This window comes from Oncorhynchus gorbuscha, linkage group LG07 (genome assembly GCF_021184085.1).
Source record: "Oncorhynchus gorbuscha isolate QuinsamMale2020 ecotype Even-year linkage group LG07, OgorEven_v1.0, whole genome shotgun sequence".
Lineage (NCBI taxonomy): Eukaryota > Metazoa > Chordata > Actinopteri > Salmoniformes > Salmonidae > Oncorhynchus > Oncorhynchus gorbuscha.
Genome location: NC_060179.1, coordinates 56097736 through 56124725, shown reverse-complemented (window position 1 = coordinate 56124725; position 26990 = coordinate 56097736). Strand labels below are relative to the sequence as shown.

The window sequence follows — 26990 nt, the reverse complement described above, 5'->3', positions numbered from 1 at the left end:
CTACTTTGTCTGTTCAATAAGAAATAAGGAAGTTCAACTGTCCAACCTACCTACCCCTCAGCTTACCACCTTTACTGTACAAATCCTTTGTGTACATGTTTCTGTGTATGAGACATATCCCACCTCCCTCTAAAACGGTCACTGTGGATCACAAATCTTAAATGTGGAAGTCAAACGGTATATTCTATTGTATAAATTCCAGTATGTAAAGTCTGCAGTATTTGTCTGTGTCTCTCAGACCTCTGACTCCAGACTAGACACGCGTCCCCAGGGCTGGGTCACACAGGATCTGTCCTCAGACCTCAAACCTACTGATGTATCTCCTCTCTGGGGCTCTAAGCCCGGATCCTGGTCCTCTCGGTAGGCTCCATTGGCCCCATAGGCTCCATACAGACTGTCCTGGTACAGCAACCCCCTCTGGCCTCGAAAGCCACCACAGGGCAGGAGCTGGCATACTGGACTGGGACTAGGGTATGTACCGGGGCTGGGGCTGGCGTGGTTGCTGGATGCCTGGGAATGAGCCTGAAGGTCCAGGGGACCATGGTAGAGAGGCAGCCCAGGGTAGGAGGTTAGATAGTGGGAGTACTGTCTGCTGAGCAGGTTGGTGGCTCTCCGGACCCCCCCAAGGCCTACCCCCCCTCCGCCTCCTTGACCCCCCAGCATGGCCTCCCTGTAGGTGGGCAGGTGGGTGGAGTTTGAGTACCGCAGCTTCTTACGTCCATTCCCTTTCCTCTGGTCCTGCCTTATATGGAGATACGCATGCTGGCGAGTTGAGGTGGCAGGGTAGCATAGGTTGTTCCGGAGGGGGGCGGGGTTGTAGAGTTTAGTGGGAGTTTCTTGGTCGGCCATGACGCAGGGGAACAGGTCTGGTAAAGCAGAATGTGATTGGCAATCAAGGGATGTAGGCAGAGTTTCGTCCGGCTGGAGAATCCGCTCACTCCCCCAGGTTGCTCGGAGGAAAGATGGCCGTCGGTGGAGCCTCGGTCTGCCTGCCAGAACCAGCTCCTCCAGGGGAAGAGGCCAGGAGCCAACGCAGCCTTCTACCCCAGGACAGAGCATTGTTCCTGGGTACAGGGAGTCGGGCATCTGGGGCGAGACGTTGTTCTCCTGGAGGTGGTTGGCCCGGAGTTCACCCAGACACACCGTCTTCTCCTCCCTACGCCTCCTCCACTCTCCTCCTCCTGATTCCCTTGAGAGGAGGCTCTTGCTCCTCCTATTCTTCCTGGAGGGTTCTGTGTGGGATGGATGGGAGATGGCAGAGGGGTGGTGAGAGAAGGGGTAGATGTCTGGCAGCTGAAGCTCACTATAGGGGATGAAAGGAGAGCGGGGGTGGGAGATGTGCTGGGGCTCCACATACAGCCTACCTGTGGAGGGTTGAGAGTAGGAAGAGAGGGGGTCCCCTCCAGCCAGGTCAAGGTGAGGGCTACTGAGACTAGAAACAGAAAGTGGTCTGTCGTAGAGGGAGGAAGTGCGAGCCGGGAGCGTGTATCGTAGGGGCGTGGGTCTTGCCAGCCCCTTCTGCCTGTTCAGAGAAGTCACTACACCCAGCGTGCAGTATTGCGGGATGAGGGGGTGCTCGGGTGACAGGTGTGTGTGTGTGTTATCTGTGACATGAGAAAACCCTCCTGGAACCATTTCCGTGGTGACCTGCTGCGGAATGTGGACTGGCAGGTTGCCGCCATGGCGACCCCAGTGTTCTATGGTCTTGGTGGCATGGTCCAGTGAGGTCTCGACCTGGGCAGAGTTGACCAGGTCTTTAGCGGTGCGTAACATCTTAAGCATGTTAGCCTGGGCGTAGTTAGTTGTCAGATCTGAGTTTGCCAGGTTAGGGTGGTCTGATTCCTCCACCCCGTTGAAGCAACTGTAGATTCCCTGGGAGATGGAAGAGAGAGGGAGAAAGGGATAGAGGTTAGATAGAGGGAGGGAAAGTAGAGGAAGGAAGAGAGGAATGGGGGGGTAGAAGTGAGAAAATTATGATCTATTACACTTAAAACATGAAACATTCATCTTCTGCACATCTACCATTCCAGTGTTTAATTGCGATATTGTAATTACTTCGCCACCATGGCCTATTTATTGCCTTAACTCTCTTATCTTACCTCATTTGCACTCACTGTATATAGACTTTTATTTTTTCTACTGTATTATTGACTGTATATTTGTTTATTCCATGTGTAACTCTGTGTTGTTGTATGTGTCGAACTGCTGTGCTTTATCTTGGCCAGGTCGCAGTTGTAAATGAGAACTTGTTCTCAACTAGCCTACCTGGTTAAATAAAGGTAAAATAAAAAAATTAATATAACTAAGGCTGGGAATGTCAATACGATCAAACTAGCAAGGGCAATGATTGCAATAATCACATCGCAATGATCAGTCATAACGTTGCTAATAGGTTAGGGTATCTATTTATGTAGCAAACTAAAAACACAGATTCTAACGTTATCTAGCTAGCTATCAAGCTGCTAGGAGGATGTCATGTCATGCCATTGGAGGAGTGGGTGAGTGACTGACTTCTTCCCCTCCTATCTTTTTCCGGAGCACCCTTGTTTGAGTTTGCCAGAGCACAGAACAACTGATGAATTTACAAATGTGCAACACCTGCTGAATATGACCGGTGTCAATAAATGTAGACAAAAAAGTAATAGTTAGTCAAGAATGCACTAGATAACATGTAAACAGCCTAACCAGCTCTGCTACAGCCAGTAAAATTGTCAGAGTGAGGTGTTCTCTAATTTGTGTCTGGAAGTAGCTAGCTAGCAAGCTAAGCAAATTTAACCAGTCAGTTTGGGTGCTTGGTTGGGACAAGCATGCATTGGCAGGCAAGCTGCAGAAGGACGAGGAGGCTACAATTCCCCATGGTTCAGCGGTACAATTTTTAGAGCCTACTCGCTGAAAACGTTTGAGAGGGTTAATCTAATGTTCCTTCGTTAGATATTAGCTCATCTTGCTCTGGCTGGCATTAGTTTTTTAACTTCTTGATGTGTGTAACTGCGGGAGAGAGAGCCTAACATTTCATGGTTGTTTGATCAATAGTACTGTAAAGTTCCCAAATGTAAAAGGACTCCCATGGTGTTAACACATTTGCAGAACTCCTTTCAGGTGTATTTTGTGGCTTTTGTCGATTGAGGTCTAATTATCTAAAGTTGTGCTGTTGCAACTGCCTGCAAACACACAGTCCATTTCAAAGTGAATGATGGCAGGGCCGAGTGGCAAATGGCTTGTTTGTATAAAGGCCTACTCTAGATCTGATTGGCTATAGCTCACCAGTCTCTGTAGACTCCGGTCCTGGACAAAACAGTTTTATTTACTGCATTGTCTAAAGCCTTTTGTGACTAGGGGGCAGTATTTTCATTTTTGGAAAAATAACGTTCCCAAAGTAAATGGGATATTTTGTCAGGACAAGATGCTAAAATATGCATATAATTGACAGCTTAGGATAGAAAACACTCTAAAGTTTCCAAAACATTAAAAATATTGTCTGTGAGTATAACAGAACTGATGTTGCAGGCGAAAGCCTGAGAAAAATCCAATCCGGAACTGCCTCATGTTTTGAAAGCGTTTGCATTCCAATGCATCCCTATTGAGCAGTGAATGGGCTAAAAACTTCCTAATGGTTGATTGTGTACTTAATTTGAAATGTTTCTTCGACCTGTAATATAACTTTTTAAAGTTTTTGTCCAATGTAACGCTGACCAGAACCAGCGTTTGGATATGTATACCAAACGCGCTAACAAAAGTAGCTAATTGAACATAAATAACGGACATTATCGAACAAATCAAGCATTTATTGTGGACCTGGGATTCCTGGGAGTGCATTCTGATGAAGATCATCAAAGGTAAGGGAATATTTAGCATGTAATATATGGTTTATGTTGACTACACAACATGGCGGATATCTGTTTGGGTTGTTTTGGTCTCTGAGCTCCGTACTCAGATTATAGCATGGTGTGCTTTGTCCTTAAGGTTTTTTTGACATCGGACACAGCAATTGCATTAAGGAGAAGAATCTATTATTCTGTGTATAATAGTTGTATCTTTTATCAATGTTTATTGGGAGTATTTCTGTAAATTGATGTGGCTCTCTGCAAAATCACCTAAAGGTTTTGGAAATACTAAACGTAACGCGCCACCCCGTTCAGCTGAAAAGGTGGCGCAGGGAATGCAAAAGTATTCTTTAGAAATATTTAATCTCCACACATTAACAAGTCCAACACCTCAAATGAAAGATAAACACCTTGTTCATCTACCCAGCGTGTCAGATTTTTTAAATGTTTTACGGCGAAAACACAACATATATTTATGTTAGACCACCACCAAACCAAAGAAAAAACGTAGCCAAGCAGGATTTTTTTTAAATCTATCACTAACCTCTTGAAAATCTTCATCAGATGACAGTCATATGACATGTTACACAGTACATTTATGTTTTGTTCGACAATATGCATTTTATATCCATAAATCTCGGTTTACATTGACGCCATGTTCAGAAAATCCTCCAAAATATCCGGAGGAATTATAGAAAGCTACGCCAGATAACAGAAATACTCATCATAAACTTTGACTAAAGATACATGTTCTACTACATATAATTAAAGATACACTGGTTCTTAATGCAACCGCTGTGTCAGATTGTTTTTTATTAAGTCGTTTTTGGGGGTATCTTAACTTTACTATTTATATTTTTGACAACTTTTACTTCACTACATTCCTAAAAGAAAATGGTCTAATTCACACACATATCAAGAGAACGTCGCTGGTCATCCCTACACATGCTTCATTTGTAATTGATGTCTGAGTGTTGGAGCGTGCCCCCTGGCTATCCGTAATTTAAAGAAACATGAAAATTGTGCCGCCTGGATTGCTTTATAGAAGGAATTTGAAGTGATTTATACTTTGACTTGTGAATCTTAAGTATAATTATTTTAGCAATGACATTTACTTTTGAAACTTAAGAATATTTAAAACTAAATACTTTTACTCAAGTAGGATTTTACTGGGTGACTTTCACTTTAATTTGAGTCATTTTCTATTAAGGTATGTTCCTCTTTTACTCAAGTATGTCAATTGGGTACTTTTTCCACCACTGACAAATAGCCTACTAATCAACACTTCAGACTAAACCTTTTCATTAGCTGGTTTGCATACCCATTGTTTCATTAGTCAGCATTTACCGGCTACAAATGTCATTCTTCTCTGAGCTGCTCCATGCCAAAAAAAGTTGAGTGCTGCACGCTCTTGCTACCTGCAGATGATATTCTGCTGAAACTAGGATGTTTGCGCGGCGCACGTGTGAATATATTTCACATGCTTTGCAATTGTGGAGGCTTCTTTTGTGCACGAATTCTCTATTGTACCACATCATTGATAAGTTGCATGCCTCCACTACACTACTTTGACACGCATCAGTAGGGATTAATAAGTAAGTATATGCAATGCCCACTGAAAGAAAAGTAGGTGTATGGTTTATATCTGCTATAGCCTCCACTACTTTGTGTTCTACAAAAAGTGCACTCCCCTACATGAGTGCGCTGTTATTACAGTTGATGTCCATTCAGAATCAGAAACCTGTCAGACGCTGAAGGCCTATAGGTTTGCCACTGTGCAAACATGTCTATAATAGATATGAAGGCTGTTATCATGCTGTATTCATGTTTGAAGAATATTTGGCCTGGCTGAATGGAATGACCGACACTCAATGTGGTCTCGATACCGGACTCGAGATCGAGACCTGTCTTGAGTATTACAACACTGCCTATAGCTAAACAAATACACACACACACACACACACACACACACACACACACACACACACACACACACACACACACACACACACACACACACACACACACACACACACACACACACACACACACACACACACACACACGCACACGCACACACTGAACACACTTTATGAGCAAATAGACTCATACTGCATCAGCAAACAGAGAGCCGAGTCTCCTGACTGCCCTGTTCACAGTCGACTGAAAAACTGACAAAGCCCAAATTAATTTGGCCCTCAGGGGCCCCCGTAGGGATTAATTATCAGATAGTCATTTAGCTGCAAATCTGATAAGCCCTGATACAGGCACAACTCTGCAATTACACTCTGCTAGAGCAGGACGTACACACACATACTCTTTGTAAGAGTGGTGTTGGAGTTGGGTCTATAGATTTTTGTCTGGTAATGTTATTCCTTCCTTGCTCCTGCCTCTCCTCTCGACAACAACCACGCTTTATTTACATAGATTGCTTGTTGATTAACACTAATCTTGAGCAGGAATTGTAACTGTGGTTCGTGCTCATTATAACTATAGCTGGCAGATGATAATGTAGTCATTGAAATGATAGGCGGTGTCAACAGTACTAAGAGCTCATATCAGGCTTCATACATTGGCCACACATCCTCTCTCTCTTTCTAAACCTGTCTCACCCTGCTGATAGCGAGCAGGAAGTCCATGCGAGGAGACTTGTCTAGTTTCTTGCGTAGTTTCCAGTAGAGTAGATGTTCCCAGGCAAACACCAAGAGACTGAGCCCCATGGCCACCAGTAGCATGTAGAAGACCCCGGCCATGTTATCTATGTCCAGCTTACTACTCATCACCTCGTTCTTCTCATTCTGACAGATGCCTGACAGCCAGACCGTCTCCAAGCGCTGGGTGTCACCTGGGAGAGAGGAGAGGAGGGGGCCATGGTCATAATCCCCTTGAGGAGGGACTGGACTCACAAGTGAATAACTAGTCAGATTCAGTCAGCTGCTTTAGCTTTCTTTCAAATAAGGGTAGTCTATTGAGGAACACATTATTTATGACAAATTGGGGTTAGCAGTGAACAAGAGACGACTTCCATAATTCTACCGTATCAGTATGACCTGAAGCTCCTGTTATACCTATATAAGAAACCTGTTCTGTGTCTGTATGTGTGTGTGTGTGTGTTGTATAGTTTGTATTCCCAACACTGCACTCATGATATCTCTAACACCTCCCTGTGGTTCCTACGATCCTACTGTGATAGCGGATATTAACTCCTACTGTATGAGTGTGTGTGTCCATAATGGTTATCATCCTCACACCTCCCTACTGTGAGGAAGGATATTAACTCTCTCGCTCTCTAAGCTTCACCCCTGGTGCTGCTGCACACACTGTCACCAACAAATGGAGAAGTGCCAGCTCTACAGGCTGTGTGCGTGTGCGTGCGTGTGCGTGCGTGCGCATGTGCACGTATGTGTTTGCAGTGGCACACCGTCTCCCAGGAACTGCAGCAAGGCCAGGTCAATGGGCCGTTTCCATCTGGAATCTTTCTGCAGGGCTATACCATAGCCTGTCGTGGCAAACACTTTCCCAGAGCCGATAGTCACAAGCTTACATCCCTCATCCTTCCCTGCCATGTAGTTCAACACCGCAGCATCATAGATGAATGCGTCCAGCTTCCTATTGAATGACACAAAAAATACTCAGACAGTGATGTAATAAATCTCCAGATTATATTAGGAATGAGTTATAAAGTAGATGCACAGGGAGCCAAATATAACTCCTTCCAGTAAATGGGACTAAATCCAATTTTTGGGTTAATGGACTGTAATTTATTTTGAGGTCATTGGGATGAGGGTTAGAGTTGAGAGCTGGAGGAGTGTTCAGTGTTAAGCGCAGTGCATTTTTCTTACCCTGTCTTGAGGCTGTTGAGGGCATCCTCCACTCCTTTCTGGTTGTATTTGACCATGTGTGCATGCATGTCAGGGTAGTTACTCCTGATGTTCCTCTCTGTACTGCCGTTAGGGACCGTACCAAAACGGAATGGAGGGTAGTGCTCCTGAGGCTTCTGGAACTGTAGGAAGTGATGAGGAGAGGAGATTCAGTTCAATGAGATCTAATTCAGAGCCGTCCTATTAATTTCAAACTGATTCAAATAAATGCAGTTCCACTCAATTCAATTTAATTTGATTGAATGTCATTCTACCCTTTTCAATTTGAGTAGATTTGATATAATTCAAGGCCATTATTTTTGAGTCAATTCAATAGCCATAGATTGCCCGGACCTGCTTTTAGCCCGGACCTGCTGTTTTCGATTCTCTTTCTCTACCGCACCTGCTGTCTCTAACTCTGAATGATCGGCTATGAAAAGCCAACTGACATTTACTCCTGAGGTGCTGACCTGTTACACCCTCTACAACCACTATGATTATTATTATTTGACCCTGCTGGTCATCTATGAACATTTGAACATCTTGGCCATGTACTGTTATAATCTCCACCCGTCATTGCCAGAAGAGGACTGGCCACCCCTCGGAGCCTGGTTCCTCTCTAGGTTCCTTCCTAGGTTCCTGCCTTTCTAGGGAGTTTTTCCTAGCCACCGTGCTTCTACATCTGCATTGCTTGCTGTTTGGGGTTTTAGGCCGGGTTTCTGTATAAGCACTTTGTGACATCGACTGATGTAAAAAGGACATTATAAATACATTTGATTGATTGATTGAGTTCAGTCTACCACACTCTAAAAAAAACGCTGCTTTAAAAACAACTCAATTTGGGTAAATATAGGACAGAACACATGTTGGATTATTTTGACCCAGCAGTTGGGTCATTTAAGAACACATTGCCAGAGCCAGGTTGGGTTGTTGATGCTGCAGTATTTAACTAAAATCAGAGATGGGTCAAACAAATATCACAACAAATATTATGGCTGAACTCAAATGTGCTGGTTGATAAGATACCTGTATTTATGGAAAAGATGTTTGAGAAGGTTATTTTGTTCTTAAATGATATTGTAAATTGGAATGGTAGAGTTATGTCCTTCATGGAGTTATCAGAATTGTACGGGAAGGTCTGCTCAATCCAAGAGTACAACCAATTGATTACAGCATTGCCCCAAAAATAGAGGAGGCGAGTGGCAGCGGGAGGAGGTAGGGAACTGGTCTGTCTGCCCAATATAAAGGATCAAAACTGGAGGAGGCGGGTGGCAGGGGGAGGAGGTAGGGAACTGGTCTGTCTGCCCAATATAAAGGATCAAAACTGGAGGAGGCGGGTGGCAGGGGGAGGAGGTAGGGAGCTGGTCTGTCTGCCCAATATAAAGGATCAAAACTGGAGGAGGCGGGTGGCAGGGGGAGGAGGTAGGGAACTGGTCTGTCTGCCCAATATAAAGGATCAAAACTGGAGGAGGCGGGTGGCAGGGGGAGGAGGTAGGGAACTGGTCTGTCTGCCCAATATAAAGGATCAAAACTGGAGGAGGCGGGTGGCAGGGGGAGGAGGTAGGGAACTGGTCTGTCTGCCCAATATAAAGGATCAAAACTGGAGGAGGCGGGTGGCAGGGGGAGGAGGTAGGGAACTGGTCTGTCTGCCCAATATAAAGGATCAAAACTGGAGGAGGCGGGTGGCAGGGGGAGGAGGTAGGGAACTGGTCTGTCTGCCCAATATAAAGGATCAAAACTGGCGGAGGAATAAATAGGATAAATAGGAAAGTATACAAGTTTCATTTGAGGACCAGGATGTTGACAAATGTGCCAGAAAGATTTCAAATGAGTTGGAAAGAGATTTTTGATGTACCGATTCCATGGTACAGGGTGCATGAGTTGATATATAAAACAACGCAAGACTCAAGACTTTGTGCTTTTCACCTAAAATTATTATATAGAATTCTTGCCACCAACAAAATGTTGAATATTTAGGGCATAAAATCATTGAAGCTCTGCAGATTTTGTTGTGAGGATACAGAATCAATAGACAATTTATTTTGGTATTGCCCTCAGGTAGCCTGTTGCTGGTTTCAGGTTCAGGAATGGCTGAAAATGCATAGCATTGATCTAAAATTAACCCTAGAAATAGTACTGTTAGGAGATCTGGAGAGACCGGGTCAGTCAATTACTAATATACTAATACTCTTAGTAAAAGTATTTATCTTCAACACGCAATCTGTAGTTTCTATTTGATTAGATAGATTTAAATTGTACGTTAAACATCATAGCATAGTTGAAAGATATGTGTTGCGTAGAAACACGAAGTGGGTGGCCAGCAGAGATAGATGGAATGGGCTGAGGGAAGCTGAGGGTTGGTATGTGGAATAGGGTCAAGTGGGAGTGGAGGTGCTGTGTGAGAGAGAGAATGATAAAGAGAAAGGAAATCAAGTCCAAATAAAACATAATAAAAGTACATTTGAATGACACGAAGTGGCAGTGTTTTTACAACTAATGCCAGTTTGCCTGAGTCTGATGCCGTGCAGGTGTTTGTAGATATATACACCGACTCTAATTCAAATAAACGCATACAAGAACACACACATAATAGTGCCAGACATGCACACAAACATATACAGTCGGCATTGCTGTTATGATTTCAGTTGTCCTTGATGTCCTTTGTTTTTTGTTTTTTTAATGTATTTTTATTTATTTATTGCATTGTTGTTTGCTGTTTTCGTCTGTCTTTTCCTTTTTTCTCATTAGTTATTCTCTTGCTTGTTGGTGCATTGAGGGGTTCTTGAGGGTGGGGAATGGAATTAATTGTATTTTTAATTTTTATTCTTCCGGGGGGGGGGGGACTGAGGGGGTTCTCGAATGGTTCAGCGACAGCTATTGGGGAAACTATGACATATAATTTATATCGCTATCAAGCACACGCACCCTCACACATAAGGATGGCTCTGTTGCGGAAAGACTGATACATGTTTGATGCTGTATTGTCTGTCCTTCATGTTCTAATACTTTAATGTTACCCCCCTCCTTGTGCTTTTTATAATAAATAATTTTATAAAATAAAAAAAATAAATCAGAGATATTTATTTCTATTACACGTATTTCAAATATGTATTTTAATCACACTATATATACAAAAGTATGTTGACACCCCTTCACATTAGTGGATTTGGCTACTTGAGCCACATCTGTTGCTGACAGGAGTATAAAATCAAGCACACAGCCATGAAATCTCCATAGACAAACATTGGCAGTAGAATGGCCTTAATGTCATAGGATGCCACCTTTCCAACAAGTCAGTTTGTCAATGTTTTGCCCTGCTAGAGTTTCCCTGGTCAAATGTAAGTGCTGCTTTTGTAAAAATGGAAACTAAATGAAATCTAGGAGCAACAATGGCTGAACCACGTAGCTCACCGAACAGGACCGCTGAAGCGCATAGTGCGTAAAAAAACATCTGTCCTCCGTTGCACTCACTACCAAAGCGAGGTCCATACAGAAATGGTTTGTAGAACTAACTTGACTGGCCTGCACGAAGCCCTGACCTAAACTCTCACGAATGCTTGTGGCTAAATGGATGCAAGTTCCCGTAGCAATGTTTCAACATCTAGTAGAAAGTCTTCCAGATGAGTGGAGGCTGTTACAGCAGCAAAGGGGGACCAGCTCCATATTAATGCCCATGATTTTGGAATGATATGTTTGACGAGCAGGTGTCCACATTCTTTTGGTCATATATTGTACTTCTGAATATTTTGTATTTTGTATTACACTGGTCTGAACAACACTCCAATGTGGTATTTGAGAGCCCTTGACCTTTTCCACATTTTGTTACATTACAACCTTATTCTGATATTGATTAAATAGTTTTTTTCTTCATCAATCTACACACAATATCCCATAATGACAAAGTAAAAACAGGTTTGTGTATTAAAAAATGTAAGCGCAATGTTCAGGGCCATACAATTTGTCCATTGTACAGTATACAGCCTACAATGCACTGTACTACAGTATCCATTCTCAGACTTTCTCCTTCCCACCTTCAACAACCTGTTTGCTCTCTGAACTGGCTTATATTGGTTGTGTTGCATCATTTGAAACAGGTTAAATCTATATTGAGTGGTTGTGTTCAATCAATGACATATGTTCTCTATTTGTATTTGATTGTTGCCACTTGTGTTAACCAGTATGGATGACATGTCAATTAGAATGCAGAATGTGTTTTGAGAATGTGTTTAGAGTTTTGCTGAAAAGTCTAAGTGAGATCTGCAAATTGTGTTTTACCATGTGAAATGGTTTCAGGTATTGACAACAGACTGCAAAATTAGCTAAATGAGTCCAGGCAACTGAGAACTTTGTTCAGTCAATGGGTTTTAGTGTTTTAGCAATTGAGAAAAACTGTAACAGTACTGACTGCTAAATAGATTTTGAATGGTTGCAGGCCAATGGTGACTTTAAAACAGTTACAGAGTTTAATGGCTGTGATAGGAGAAAACTGAGGATGGATCAACAACATTGTAGTTACTCCACAATACTATCCTAATTGACAGAATGAAAAGAAGAAAGCCTGTATGGAATAAATGTATTCCAAAACATGAATCCTGTTTGCAACAAGGCACTAAAGTAATACTGCAAAAAATATGGCTAAGCAATTAACTTTTTGTCCTGAATAGAACATTTTATGTTTGGGGCAAATCCAATACAAAACATTACTGAGTACCACTCTCCATATTTCCAAGCATAGTGGTGGCTGCATTATGTTATGGGTATGCTTGATTCTAACATGTATTGACTCAGGGGGTTGAATACTTATTTAATCAAAATATATTTGTGTTTTAGTTTTCATGATTTGTTTTACAAATGCTAGAATTTTTCTTCCACTTTGACATTAGAGTATTTTGTGTAGATTGTTGACAGAAAAAGACAATGAAATCCATTTTAATCCCACTTAGTAATAAAATGTGTAATAAGTCAAGGGTGTGAATACTTTCTGAAGGCACAGTACATGTATTTCAATTAAATACAGTACTTTGAAAAAGTATATTATATTTTGATACATTGGTCTTTAGGATATTTTGTAGTTGTATTTTGTAGTTTGTAATTTATGCCCATCCCTGGCTACGATCCACCGGGTCAGATCAGAAGACTGGAAGCATGGCTTAGTAGGGGCATGGCTTTAGGCAAGTTATTTTTGGCCACCCATGAGTGTAAATGTCATCCCAGATCATCTGTTCTGTTGTATTGTCAATATATTATAAGGTTGAGTACTGACACTTTTGTATTTTAATAAGGCTTTCAAAGTGTATGAGTGCCTTAAATGCTGGGAAGGGTACAACTTTGATATATTGTGATTCATTAAGCAACATTTTAATTTGCAGTGTACAAATTTAACATGATGAACAGGAATGACATTTACTCTCACAGGTGGCCTAAAATAACTATCTGAAAGCCACACTCTCAATAGGCTATGCCTTTGAATTACCCAAACATGGGTCATTTTTTACTTTCATGCTGTGTCTTAAAGTCTTATAACTGTCATTTTATTGTCCTAATATAAAATGAATAACATCTTCATTCAAAGACTCACACAGGGGTACCAATTCCAATATTTGGTAATGCATAGGTTCTTGATGAACTCATACTGTTATGTACACCTCTTTAAAGCTACAAAACTATCAGCTCAAAATTGTAATGCAATGACAATACCACAGACAAGACAAACCTGACTGACATTTACACTCATGGGTGGCCAAAAATAGCTATCTTAAAGCCACACCCCTACATAGCCACACCTCCAGTCTTCTGATCTGGCCTGCTGGGTCATTGCCAGGGATGGGAATAAATGACAAATTACAACATACCGAAAGACCAATGTATCAAAATAAAAAATATAAAATACAGTTGCAAGAATTGCATTGAATTAAAAGCCATGTATTTTGTATTTTAAAATACAAAACTAAATTTGCAAGTAGCCAGCCGATCAGCAACAATATCCTGTGTGGTTGTGGAAACGTCTTACTTGCTTTGACTGTGATATGTTGTTGTTTGTCTACCTTAGCTGCATGCACTCTGGATAATTCTAAATGACCGAAAGCCATCAGACTTCTGATACCAATGTTGGGTGAAAGGGTACCACAAAATTGTGACCCGCTATAAAAAAAGTATACAGAAATACAGAAATTACAGCTTTCAAGAGTATCTTACTACAAATTATATTGTGTTGTTCAGCCCAGTGTAATACAAAATACACAATACTCAGAAGTAATTGGAATATGTATTTCAAATATATGTAACAGACATACTGCCAATCTGGTCATAGCTCAATAACCCAACTAAGTGCCCCAACTGCTGGGTCAAAAATATATATTTACCCAGCAATGGATTGTTCACGCAACATTTTTTTTAGTGTAGTACTTCAACTCAGGGCCGTTTGGCCAATGAAACCTTTGACAGAACCACACAGAACCCAGACGCTCATGAAACTCAATCAAAGTGTAAATAAAAACTCTCCATTATAAGCTGTTAGTATTGACCTTCAGATCCCTGTGAAGATGGATGGACCTCTCAACAATAAGATCCTGTGTGTGTGTGTTCACTGTCTGAAAATAATATAACATTGTCTCAACACATCCCCTGAGGCCCTGGCTTTCTCTCTCTCTCTCTCTCTGTATCTATTCTCTGTTTATTTGTTTCTCGCTCTCATACTCTGAAGTGAAGTTTGTCGCTTGCCATTTTCCTCTTCTGTGATTACGCTGAGGAATAACGAGCCAAATGACGAAGAGTGTGTGTGTGTGTGTGCGCGTGCGTGTGCGCGTGCGTGTGCGTGTGCGTGTGCGTGTGTGTGTGTGTGTGTGTGTGTGAATGCTATGGTCTGACAGGGAGAATCGTTGACAGGATGAGCCCAGAGAGGACAGTTATCAGGATGGATGGATTGTTGGATGACTCAGGGATTGATTAGTTGTCCTACCTTCTTGTCAGACAGTCCAGACACAGTGTCTATGTACTGCTCCTGGATCATGAAGGCAGCCAGGTTGGCAGTGTAGGAGGCCAGGAAGATGACAGCGAAGAAGGCCCACACCAACACCATGATCTTACTGGTTGTGCCTTTAGGGTTCTCAATGGGGACTGAGTTATTGAACACGATGCCCCACAGTAGCCACACTGACTTCCCTATGGTGAAGGTAGGACCTCCGGGCGCTGGGTGGGAAGGAGCAGAGATGGGCAGTATGTTTATTACATATACACTACCGGTCAGAAGTTTTAGTACACCTACTCATTCAAGGGTTTTTCTTTATTTTTACTATTTTATACATTGTAGAATAATAGTGAAGACATCAACACTATGAAATAACACATGTGGACTCATGTTGTAACCAAAAAAGTGTTGAACAATCAAAATGGAATCATGTAGTAACCAAACAAGTGTTAACCGAATCAAAATATATTTTATATTTGATTCTTCAAAGTAGCCACCCTTTGCCTTGATGACAGCTTTGCACACTATTGACATTCTCTCAACAAGCTTCACCTGGAATGCTTGTCCAACAGTCTTGAAGGAGTTCCCACATATGCTGAGCACTTGTTGGCTGCTTTTCCTTCACTCTGCTGTCCAACTCATCCCAAACCATCTCAATTTGGTTTAGGTCAGGTGATTGTGGAGGCCAGATCATCTGATGCAGCACTCCATCAATCTCCTTGGTAAAATAGCCCTTACACAGCCTGCAGGTGTGTTTTGGGTCATTGTCCTGTTTAAAAACAAATGATAGTCCCACTAAGCCCAAACCAGATGTGGATGGTGTATCGCTGCAGAATTATGCGGTAGCCATGCTGTTTAAGTGTGCCTGGTCACCAGCCAAGCACCCCCACACCATAACGCCTACTCCTCCATGCTTTATGGTGGGAAATACACATGCGGAGATCCTCCGTTCACACACACCACGTCTCACAAAGACATGGCAGTTGGAACCAAAAATCTCCTATTTGGACCAGACCAAACAACAAATTTCCACTGGTCTAATGTCCATTGCACGAGTTTCTTGGCCCAAGCAAGTCTCTTCTTAGTATTGGTGTTCTTTAGTAGTGGTTTCTTTGCAGTAATTCAACCATGAAGGCCTGATTCACACAGTCTCCTCTGAACAGTTGATGTTGAGATGTGTCTGTTACTTGAACTCTGTGAAATATTCATTTGGGCTGCAATTTCTGAGGCTGGTAACTCTAATGAGCGTATCCTCTGCTGCAGAGATAACTCTGGGTCTTCCATTCCTATGGCGGTCCTCATGAGAGCCAGTTTCATCATAGAGCTTGATGGTTTTTGCGACTGCATTTGAAGAAACTATCGAAGTTCTTAACATTTTCCATATTGACTGACCTTCATGTCTTAAAATTAAAGTAATGATGGACTGTCATTTCTCTTTGCTTATTAGAGCTGTTCTTGCCATAATATGGACTTGATCTTTTACCAAATATGATTCTTCTGTATACCCCCCTACCCTGTCACAACACAACTTATTGTCTCAAACACATTAAGAAGGAAAGAAATTCCACAAATTAACTTGTAAGAAGGCACACATGTTACTTGAAATGAATTCCAGGTGACTACCTCATGAAGCAGGTTGAGATAATGCCAAGAGTGTTCAAAGCTGACATCAAGGCAAGGGGTGGTGTAACGGCGTTCTTCGTTTGTCGAAAGAGAGTCGGACCGAAATGCAGCGTGGTTGTTATTCATGATCTTTAATGAAGGATCGCGATACATGAACATAACTTATACAAATACAAAACGGAAAGTGAAACCTAATTACAGCCTATCTGGTGAAACTACACAGAGACAGGAACAATCACCCACGAAATACAAAGTGAAACCCAGGCTACCTAAATACGGTTCCCCATCAGAGACAACAAGAATCACCTGACTCTGATTGAGAACCGCCTCAGGCAGCCAAGCCTATACTAGACACACCCCTAATCAACCACAATCCCAATGCCTACAAAAAACCCAATACGACAATACAATAACCCCATGTCACACCCAAGACCAAGGCGTGACAGAACCCCCCCTAAGGTGCGGACTCCTGGACGCACCTCAAAACCATAGGGAGGGTCCTATGTGGGCGTTTGTCCATGGTGGCGGTTCCGGCTCGGGACGTGGACCCCACTCCATTAAAGTAATAGTTCCTCCCCTTCGCGTCCTGGGATAATCCACCCTCGCCGCCGACCATGGCCTAATAGTCCTCACCCAGAACCCCACTGAACTGAGGAGCAGCTCGTGACTGAGGGGCAGCTCAGGACTGAGGCAGCTCGGGACTGAGGGGCAGCTCGGGACTGAGGGGCAGCTCGAGACTGAGGGGCAGCTCGAGACTGAGGGGCAGCCCGGGACTGAGGGGCAGCCCGGAACTGAGGGGCAAGCCCAGTACTGAGAGGAAGCCCAGTACTGAGAGGAAGCCCAGTACTGAGATGAAGCTCAGGTAGGTAGCCGGCTCCGGTAGATCCTGGCTGGCTGGCGCATCTGGAAGATTCTGGTTGACTAGCAGATCTGGAAGATTCTGGTTGACTGGCAGATCTGGAAGAGACTGGTTGACTGGCAGATCTGGAAGAGACTGGTTGACTGGCAGATCTGGAAGAATCTGGTTGACTAGCAGATCTAGAAGATCATGGCTGGCTGGTGGATCTAGCTGCTCTATGCAGACTGACAGCTCTGACTGCTCCATGCAGGCTGACAGCTCTGACTGCTCCATGCAGGCTGGCAGCACCTTGCAGACTGGCAGCTCCTTGCAGACTGGCAGCTCTGGCTGCTTCATGCAGACTGACAGCTCAGGCTGCTTCATACAGACTGACAGCTCTGACTGCTCCATGCAGGCTGACAGATCTGACTGCTTCATACAGACTGACAGCTCTGGCTGCTTTATGCAGATTGACAGCTCTGGCTGCTTCATACAGACTGACAGCTCTGACTGCTCCATGCAGGCTGACAGCACCCTGCAGACAGGCAGCTCCTTGCAGACTGACAGCTCCTTGTAGACTGACAGTTCTTTGCAGACTGGCAGCTCTGGCTGCTTCATGCAGACTGACAGCTCTGGCTGCTTCGAACAGGCAGGAGGCTCCGGCAGCGCTGTAGAGGAGGAAGGCTCTGATAGCGCTGAACAGGTGGGAGACTCCGACAGCGCAGGAGGGAAGGAAGGCTCTGGCTGTGCTGAACAGGCGAGGCGCACCGAAGGCCTGGTGCGTGGTGCTGGAACTGGTGCTACAGGATCGAGGACACGCACAGGAAGCCTGGTGCGGGGAGCTGCTACCGGAGGACTGGTGTGTGAAGGTGGCACAGGATGGACTGGACCGTGAAGGTGTACTGGAGAGCCTGAGAGCAGGACTGGCACAGGACGTGCAAGGCTAGGTAGGTACACAGGAGGCTTAGTGCGTGAGGCTGGCACATTTTTCACCAACACGCACCTCAAGACGAGTATGGAGCGCTGACCCAGGTGCCATTAAATCCCCGACACGCTCCGTCGGACGAATATCGTTCCTATAGCACCATACTAGCAACTCCCCCATTACTCTCTCCTCCACTTTCCCCATTAACTCCTTCACAGTCTCGGAGAGACTGGGCAGGCACCGTGTTATGCTATGGAGCGCATGGTGTTTCCAGTGCGGGTGCATAACCCGGTGCGGTTCATACCAGCCCTTCGTATTGGCCGGGCTAGAGTGGGCATCGAGCCAGGTAAGGTTGGGCAGGCTCGGTGCTCAAGAGCTCCAGTGCGCCTGCACGGTCCCGTCAATCCAGAGCCAACTCTCCTTGTTTATCGTGAGGAGCCAAGGAGGAGACCAGAACCAGAGCCGGCTCTGGATAGACCGGACCGTGCAGGCGCACTGGAGCTCTTGAGCACCGAGCCTGCCCAACCTTACCTGGCTCGATGCCCACTCTAGCCCGGCCAATACGAAGGGCTGGTATGAACCGCACCGGGCTATGCACCCGCACTGGAAACACCATGCGCTCCATATCATAACACGGTGCCTGCCCGGTCTCTCTAGCCCCCCGGTAAGCACAGGGATTTTGCGCAGGTCTCCTACCTGGCGTAGCCATACTCCCTGTAAGCCCCCCAATATTTTTTTTGTGCTGCTTTTCGGGCTTCCATCCGCGTCGCCGTGCTGCCTCCTCATACCAGCGCCTCTCCGCTTTTGCTGCCTCCAGTTCTTCCTTGGGACGGCGATATTCTCCAGGCTGAGCCCAGGGTCCTTTTCCGTCTAATATCTCCTCCCAAGTCCAGAAGTTCTTTGATGGGGGTGACATTCGGGTTTCTTTCTGCGCCGCCGTGTCTTTCTCTTCGACTCCATTCTCCTATAGCCCTCTTCGCACTGCTCCAGCGAATCCCAGGCGGGCTCCGGCACTCTCTCTGGGTCGACCGCCCACCTGTCTATTTCTTCCCACGTCGTATACTCCAAGCTTCTGCTGTCCATAACGTCTGCCCATGTCCGCTGCTCATGCTGTCGCTGCCTGTTAACACGCTGCTCGGTCCGTGTGTGGTGGGTGATTCTGTAACGGCGTTCTTCGTTTGTCGAAAGAGAGTCGGACTGAAATGAAGCGTGGTTGTTACTCATGATCTTTAATGAAGGATCGCGATACATGAACATAACTTATACAAATACAAAACAACAAAACGGAACGTGAAACCTAATTACAGCCTATCTGGTGAAACTACACAGAGACAGGAACAATCACCCACGAAATACAAAGTGAAACCCAGGCTACCTAAATACGGTTCCCCATCAGAGACAACAAGAATCACCTGACTCTGATTGAGAACCGCATCAGGCAGCCAAGCCTATACTAGACACACCCCTAATCAACCACAATCCCAATGCCTACAAAAAAACAATACGACAATACAATAACCCCATGTCACACCCTGGCCTGAACAAATAATTAAAGAAAACACAAAAATACTAAGACCAAGGCGTGACAGGTGGCTATTTGAAGAATCTCAAATATAATATATATTTTGATTTGTTTAACAATTTTTGGTTACTACATGATTCCATATGTGTTATTTAATTGTTTTTATGTTTTCACTATTATACTACAATGTATAAAATAGTTTTAAAAAATAAAGAAAAACCCTTGAATGAGTAGGTGTTCTAAAACTTTTGACCGGTAGTGTATTTGAAATAAATATATTATAATTATTTCTGAGTATTTTTTTTTTTAATTACATTGGGCTGAACTACACTCCAATGTATTTTGTATTTTCAAAATTCTGTCATTTGTATTTTCAAAATACAAAACACTTTACATTACCATTGAGAGTTAGAGGCGGGGGGGATGTTAGGGAGGAGAGGGAGGTGGAGATTAGATGTTTGGTTAATAAACCCAAGGTATCATAACAGCCTCATTAGCAGATGTCTATTTCTATAGGCCACTACTAGGCCTTATAGAGAGCTGAATAGGTCAAACTTATATAGTGTTTCTATTCATAGGTCGTTCCCTAACCCATCACTCTACCCAGCAGCATTAGCGATCCTCTCAGCATTAGCCTAGCCACTGAAAGGTTAGACATTAGCCTGCCTCCACCTGGTCTGTATCATGTTGTGGAAGACAGCATTAGCCTCTAACTGTGTGTCGTGTTGGGGAACACTGCGCTTGCTGCTAGCCTGCTTCTAGCTGTGTGTCGTGTTGGGGAACACACCCTAAGTCCATCCATCTTGCTCATCTTAGCGGAGCCACATCCATCTCCGTCAGATTAGCCTAGCGACAAACGTTAATTAAACCAGGAAGTGACCTTTCAGACAGTGAGACGAGAGCGAGCTTTGGCATCTCGGCATGCTGGGATTGAATAGCCATCTTCGTTTTGTGTATGGCTATACCCCACAGTCTTCCGGGGACTCTCTGTGGGACATTCTGTTTCATAACCTGTAAAGCAGGCTTCCCCAACAGGTGGCCCGTGGGTCGACTTCCTTCGGTGGGTGATTTTATTTGGCTCCCCAAGTTGTCCGAAATATACAGTACCAGTCAAAAGTTTGGACACACCAACTCATTCCAGGTTTTTCTTTATTATTACTATTTTATACATTGTAGAATAATAGTGAAGACATAACAACTACAAAATAACACATATGGAATCATGTAGTAACCAAAACAGTGTTAAACAAATCTAAATATATTTTATATTTGAGATTCTTCAAAGTAGCCGCACTTTCCCTTGATGAGAGCTTTGTACACGCTTGGCATTCTCTCAACCAGCTTCATGAGAAAGTCACCTGGAATGCATTGTGCCAGTCAGGTATGTTGTGACAAGGTATGGGTGGTATACAGAAGATAGCCCTGTTTGGTAAAAGATCAAGTCCATATTATGGCAAGAACAGCTCAAATAAGCAAAGAGAAATGACAGTCCACCACTACTTTAAGACATGAAGGTCGGCCAATCTGGAACGTTTTAAGAACTTTGAAGGTTTCTTCAAGTGCAATGGCAAAAACCATCAAGCCTAATGATGAAACTGGCTCTCATGAGGACCGACCACAGGAAAGGAAGACCCAGAGTTACCTCTGCTGCAGAGGATAAGTTCATTAGAGTTACCAGCCTCAGAAATTGCAGCCCAAATAAATGCTTCACAAAGTTCAAGTAAAAGACGCATCTCAACATCAACTGTTCAGAAGAGACTGTGTGAATCAGGCCTTCATGGCCAAAGTGCTGCAAAGAAACCACAATTAAAGGACACCAATAAGAAGAAGAGACTTGCCTGGGCCATGAAACATGAGCAATGGACATTAAACTGGTGAAATTCTGTCCTTTGGTCTGATGAGTTCAACTTTTAGATTTTTGGTTCCAACCGCTGTGTCCTTGTGAGACGCAGAGTAAGTGAATTGATGATCTCCGGATGTGTGGTTCCCACCGTGAAGCATGAGGTGTGATAGTGTGGGGATGCTTTGCTGGTGACACTGTCAGTGAATTATTTATAAATCAAGGCACACTTAACCAGCATGGCAACCACAGCATTCTGCAGAAATACGCCATCCCATCTGGTTTGGGCTTAATGGGTGTTTTTCAACAGGAAAATGACCAAAAACACACCTCCAGAATGTGTATGGGCTATTTTTCCAAGGTGATTGATGGCGTGCTGTATCAGATGGTCTGGCCTTGATTGAGATGGTTTGGGATGAGTCGGACAGCAGAGTGAAGGAAGAGCAGCCAACAAGTGCTCAGCATATGTGAGAACTCCTTCAAGACTGGAAAATCATTCCAGGTGAAGCTGGAATGCCAAGAGTGTGCAAAGCTGTCATCAAGGCAAAGGGTGGCTACTTTGAAGAATCTCAAATCTAAAATATATTTTGATATGTTTAACCATTTTTGGGGTATTACATGATTCCACATGTGTTATTTCATAGTTTTGATGTCTTGACTTTTAATCTACAATGCAGAAAATAGTATAAATACATAAAAATCCTTGAATGAATAGGTGTGTCCAACCTTCTGACTGGTACTGTCTATATACAGTTGAAGTCAGAAGTTTACATGCACCTTAGGCAACTACATTTAAATTCAGTTTTTCAAAATTCCTGACATCCAGATAAAAATTAACTGTCTTAGGTCAGTTAGGATCACCACTTTATTTTAAGAATGTGACATGTAAGAACATTAGTAGAGAGAAAGATTTATTTCAGCTTGTATTTCTTTCATCACATTCCCAGCGGGTCAGAAGTTTACATACACTCAATTAGTATTTGGTAGCATTGCCTTTAAAATGTTTAACTTGGGTCAAACGTTTCAGGTAGCCTTCCACAAGCTTCCCACAATACGTTGGGAGAATTTTGGCCCATTCCTCCTGACAGAGCTGGTGTAACTGAGTCAGGTTTGTAGGCCTCCTTGCTCGCAAACGCTTTTTCAATTCTGCCCACAAATTTTCAAGAGGAAAATTCCAATGTTGTAGCAAAATGGCTTAAGGACAACAAAGTCAAGGTATTAGATTGGCCATCACAAAGCCCTGACCTCAATCCTCTAGAAAATTTGTGGCAGACCTGAAAAAGCGTGTGCGGGCAAGGAGGCCTACAAACCTGACTCAGTTACACCAGCTCTGTCAGGAGGAATGGGCCAAAATCCACCCAATTTATTGTGGATAGCTTGTGGAAGGCTACCCGAAACGTTTGACCCAAGTTAAAAACCTTAAAGGCAACTGAGTTTGAACCTGGGTCTCCTGTGTTAGCCCTCTGAGCTAAATCCAGGCTAGCAGACAGGTTTGTCTCAACTCACCTTTGGCACTGACCAAGCTTCGGTTGTACCCGACAGGACTGAAGTACTCAAACACGAATACAGTCACAGCGACCACGGTCAGGCACATTACAAACATCATCACCCACACCGCTGGGCTATAGGGCTCTAGTGGAGAGGATGAGAGTCAATGAGGGGAGGGAGGGCAAAAGAGAGAAGGAGTGAGAGACATCTTTCTTTTCAGGTATTTTGGACTGGCCAATAATGGCTAACAATGTCTTCTGCATAGTCTCTAAAGAAGAATTAACGGTAATCATGGGATTCTTAATCCATTCCTTTGGTTGTCGTGTTAGCTTTTTGTACTGCCAGGCTCAAACAAGGTAATTATCATACAGTGGGGCAAAAAAAGTATTTAGTCAGCCACCAATTGTGCAAGTTCTCCCACTTAAAAAGATGAGAGAGGCCGTTAATTTTCATCATAGGTACACTTCAACTATGACAGACAAAATGAAAGAAAAATCCAGAAAATCACATTGTAGGATTTTTTATGAATTTATTTGCAAATTATGGTGGAAAATAAGTATTTGGTCACACTCCAAACTCCACTATGGCCAAGACCAAAGAGCTGTCAAAGGACACCATAAACAAAATTGGAGACCTACACCATCCTGGGAAGACTGAATCTGCAATAGGTAAGCAGCTTGGTTTGAAGAAATCAACTGTGGGAGCAATTATTAGGAAATGTAAGACATACAAGACCACTGATAATCTCCCTCAATCTGGGGCTTTACGCAAGATCTCACCCCGTGGGGTCAAAATGATCACAAGAACGGTGAGCAAAAATCCCAGAACCACACGGGGGAACCTATTGAATGACCTGCAGAGAACTGGAACCAAAGTAACAAAGCCTGCCATCAGTACCACACTACGCCGCCAGGGACTCAAATCCTGTAGTGCCAGACGTGTCCCCCTTGCTTAAGCCAGTACATGTCCAGGCCCATCTGAAGTTTGCTAGAGAGCATTTGGATGATCCAGAAGAAGATTGGGAGAATGTCATATGGTCAGATGAAACCAAAATATAACTTTTTGGTAAAAACTCAACTCGTCGTGTTTGGAGGAGAAAGAATGCTGAGTTGAATCCAAAGAACACCATACCTACTGTGAAGCATGGGGGTGGAAACATCATGCTTTGGAGCTGTTTTTCTTTCTTTGGAGGGAGTTGAAAGTCTGTGTTGCCCAGCAACAGCCCCAAAATATCCCTGCTCTAGAGGAGATCTGCATGGAGGAATGGGCCAAAATACCAGCAACAGTGTGTGAAAGCCTTGTGAAGACTGACAGAAAACGTTTGCCCTCTGTCATTGCCAACAAAGGGTATATTACAAAGTATTGAGATAAACTTTTGTTATTGACCAAATACTTATTTTCCACCATAATTTGCAAATAAATTCATTAAAAAACCTACAATTTCATTTTGTCTGTCATAGTTGAAGTGTACCTATGATGAAAATTACAGGCCTCTCTCATCTTTTTAAGTGGGAGAACTTGCACAATTGGTGGCTGACTAAATACTTTTTTGCCCCACTGTAATTTGAAGATCAGGGAGAGAAGAGGCAGAGATAAAAAAAAATATTCATTTTAACATGGGAAAATATCCAGCAACTTGTTTTCATTTTGATTTTGTTGTTTCAGGGTTTATGTGGGATTTAGTCATATCTGCGGGATAAAACTTTAATCTAAAGTTTCTAAAAGCAGAAAAAACAGACCACTGAGACAGAACTCAGTAAAGTAGGCCACACACACACGTTTGTGCTCACTGAGCGTTGCCATGGGAGCTAGCGGTCCTGCTGCATCCATGGGGAGAGGCATCATAGCCGACAAAACAGGTAAATTACTATTAGGCACACATCTAGGATCATCTTGTCTTCCCCATATCCTAATGATAGCTATTGGAGTATTAAACTAAACCGACCTCAGATCAAATTATATTTACATGATCTCAAGTCAATCAATTAATCAATCCTACTATCTCACCAAGGAAGGCGGAGGGGGAGACAGTCCCATTGCTACGGGCAACCATGACGCTGATGCCCGTCTCAACGAAGGGCACGGAGAAGTCGATGATCTCAGAACGCTCCTCATTTATGGTGAGAGAACCTATGGCCATGTCTGCTTTCCTATAGAACACCTGAGAGAGGAGAGGGTGAGGAATGAGACAGGGTGAGGAAAAGAGAGTGTCAGGTTGATACATGTACATCTTTACATTATACAACTGACAATAGGATTTACTGTACATAATCCCACTGTTAACGTGCAGTTCAAAAAGTTAAGACCCTTTCGCATTTTGTTACGTTATAGCCTTATTCTAAAATGCATTAAATAAAAAATGTCCTCATCAATCTACACACAGTATCCCATAACGATAAAGCGAAAACTGATTTCTAGAAACGTTGGCTAATTTATTAAAAATAAAAAACAGAAATAACTCATTTACATAAGTATTCAGACCCTTTGCTATGAGACTCGAAATTGAGCTCAGGTGCATCCAGGTTCCATTGATCATCCATGAGATGTTTCTACAACTTGATTGGAGTCCACCTGTGGTAAATGTAATTGATTGGACATGATTTGGAAAGGCACACACCTGTCTATATAAGGTCCCACAGTTGACAATGCATGTCAGAGCAAAAACCAAACCATAAGGTCAAAAGAAATGTCAGCAGAGCTCTGAGACAGGATTGTATCTAGGCACAGATCTCGGGAAGGGTACCAAAACATTTCTGCAGCATTGAAGGTCCCCTAGAAAACAGTGGCCTCCATCATTCTTAAATGGAAGAAGTTTGGAACCACCAAGACTCTTCCTAGAGCTGGCCGCCCGGCCAAACTGAGCAATCGGGGAAGAAGGGCCTTGGTCGGGGAGGTGGCAAAGAACCTGATGGTCACTCTGACAGAGCTCCAGAGTTCCTCTGTGGAGATGGGAGAACCTTCCAGAAGGACAACCATCTCTGCAGCACTCTACCAATCAGGCCTTTATGGTAGAGTGGCCAGACAGAAGCCACTCCTCAGTAAAAGGCACATGACAGGTCGCTTGGAGTAAAGGGCTCTCTCTACTGTAAAGGACTCTCAGACAATGAGAAACAAGATTCTCTGGTCTGATGAAACCAAGATTGAACTCTTTTACTGATTGCCAAGCGTCACCTCTGGAGGAAACCTGGCACTATCCCTACAGTGAATCATGGTGGTGGCAGCATTATGCTGTGGGGATGTTTTTCAGTGGCAGGGACTGGGAAACCAGTTAGGATCGAGGGAAAGATGAATGGAGCAATGTACAAAGAGTTCCTTGATGAAAACCTGCCGCAGAGCGCTCAGGACCTCCGACTGGGGCGAAGGTTCACCTTCCAACGGGACAACAACCCTAAGCACACAGCCAACAGAACGCAGGACTGGCTCGGGGACAAGTCTCTGAATTTCCTTAAGTGGCCCAGCCAGACCCTGGACTTGAACCAAGATTGAACATCTCTGCAGAGACCTGAAAATAGCTGTGCAGTGACCTAACAGAGCTTGAGAGGATCTGCAGAGAAACTAATTATGGGGTATTGTGTGTAGATTGAGGGAACAAAACGATTGAGTCATTTTCAGAAGAAGTCTGTAACGTAACAAAATGTGGAAAAAGTCAAGGGGTCTGAATACTTTCCGAACGCGCTGTATATAAGAATTGCACACTATGGTATTTTTCTCTAGAATTACCTAAAAAAAACACATACAAAGTATAGAGCCTCTGGGCAGAGGAATGCAGGCAGTGATGTTCTCATGAGGAACACCTGTTAAGGCGTACGCCTAAGGATGCAACTGTGTTTGATGTGTGTGTTTTGCATCTTCAGCACCATATGTGCATGTCCTCATACACCATTGCCTAGTTAAAATGCACCATCAAAGAGATAGGCAGAGCTACTGTACACCTACCCAGGTTACCACTGCCACTGACCACTGCCTCTTTTTCTCTCCTGCTCCCATGGAACACACAGCACATAGTTAGGAGTTGGAGCACTGTAGCTATTTATGGAGAAGCTAGTTTATATTCCAATTGTTATCGTTCTGGCATTTGAAACAGCAGCATTCCAAGCTACTGG

The 26990-nt window shown here is 43.6% G+C and overlaps 1 protein-coding gene across 1 annotated transcript in view; it reads right to left on the bottom strand.

The window, feature by feature from the left end:
* Positions 1-234: 234 nt before the first annotated feature.
* LOC124039016 (glutamate receptor ionotropic, NMDA 2C-like) overlaps positions 235-26990 on the bottom strand; it is a 55949-nt gene continuing 29193 nt past the window's right edge. Inside the window, exons 7-13 of the mRNA XM_046354905.1 lie at positions 24895-25048; positions 22906-23031; positions 14643-14872; positions 7667-7827; positions 7246-7433; positions 6437-6669; positions 235-1872 (exon numbers count right to left, since the gene is read on the bottom strand). Coding sequence (XP_046210861.1) covers positions 235-1872; positions 6437-6669; positions 7246-7433; positions 7667-7827; positions 14643-14872; positions 22906-23031; positions 24895-25048 — 2730 coding nt within the window. The remainder of the gene's footprint in view (positions 1873-6436; positions 6670-7245; positions 7434-7666; positions 7828-14642; positions 14873-22905; positions 23032-24894; positions 25049-26990) is intronic.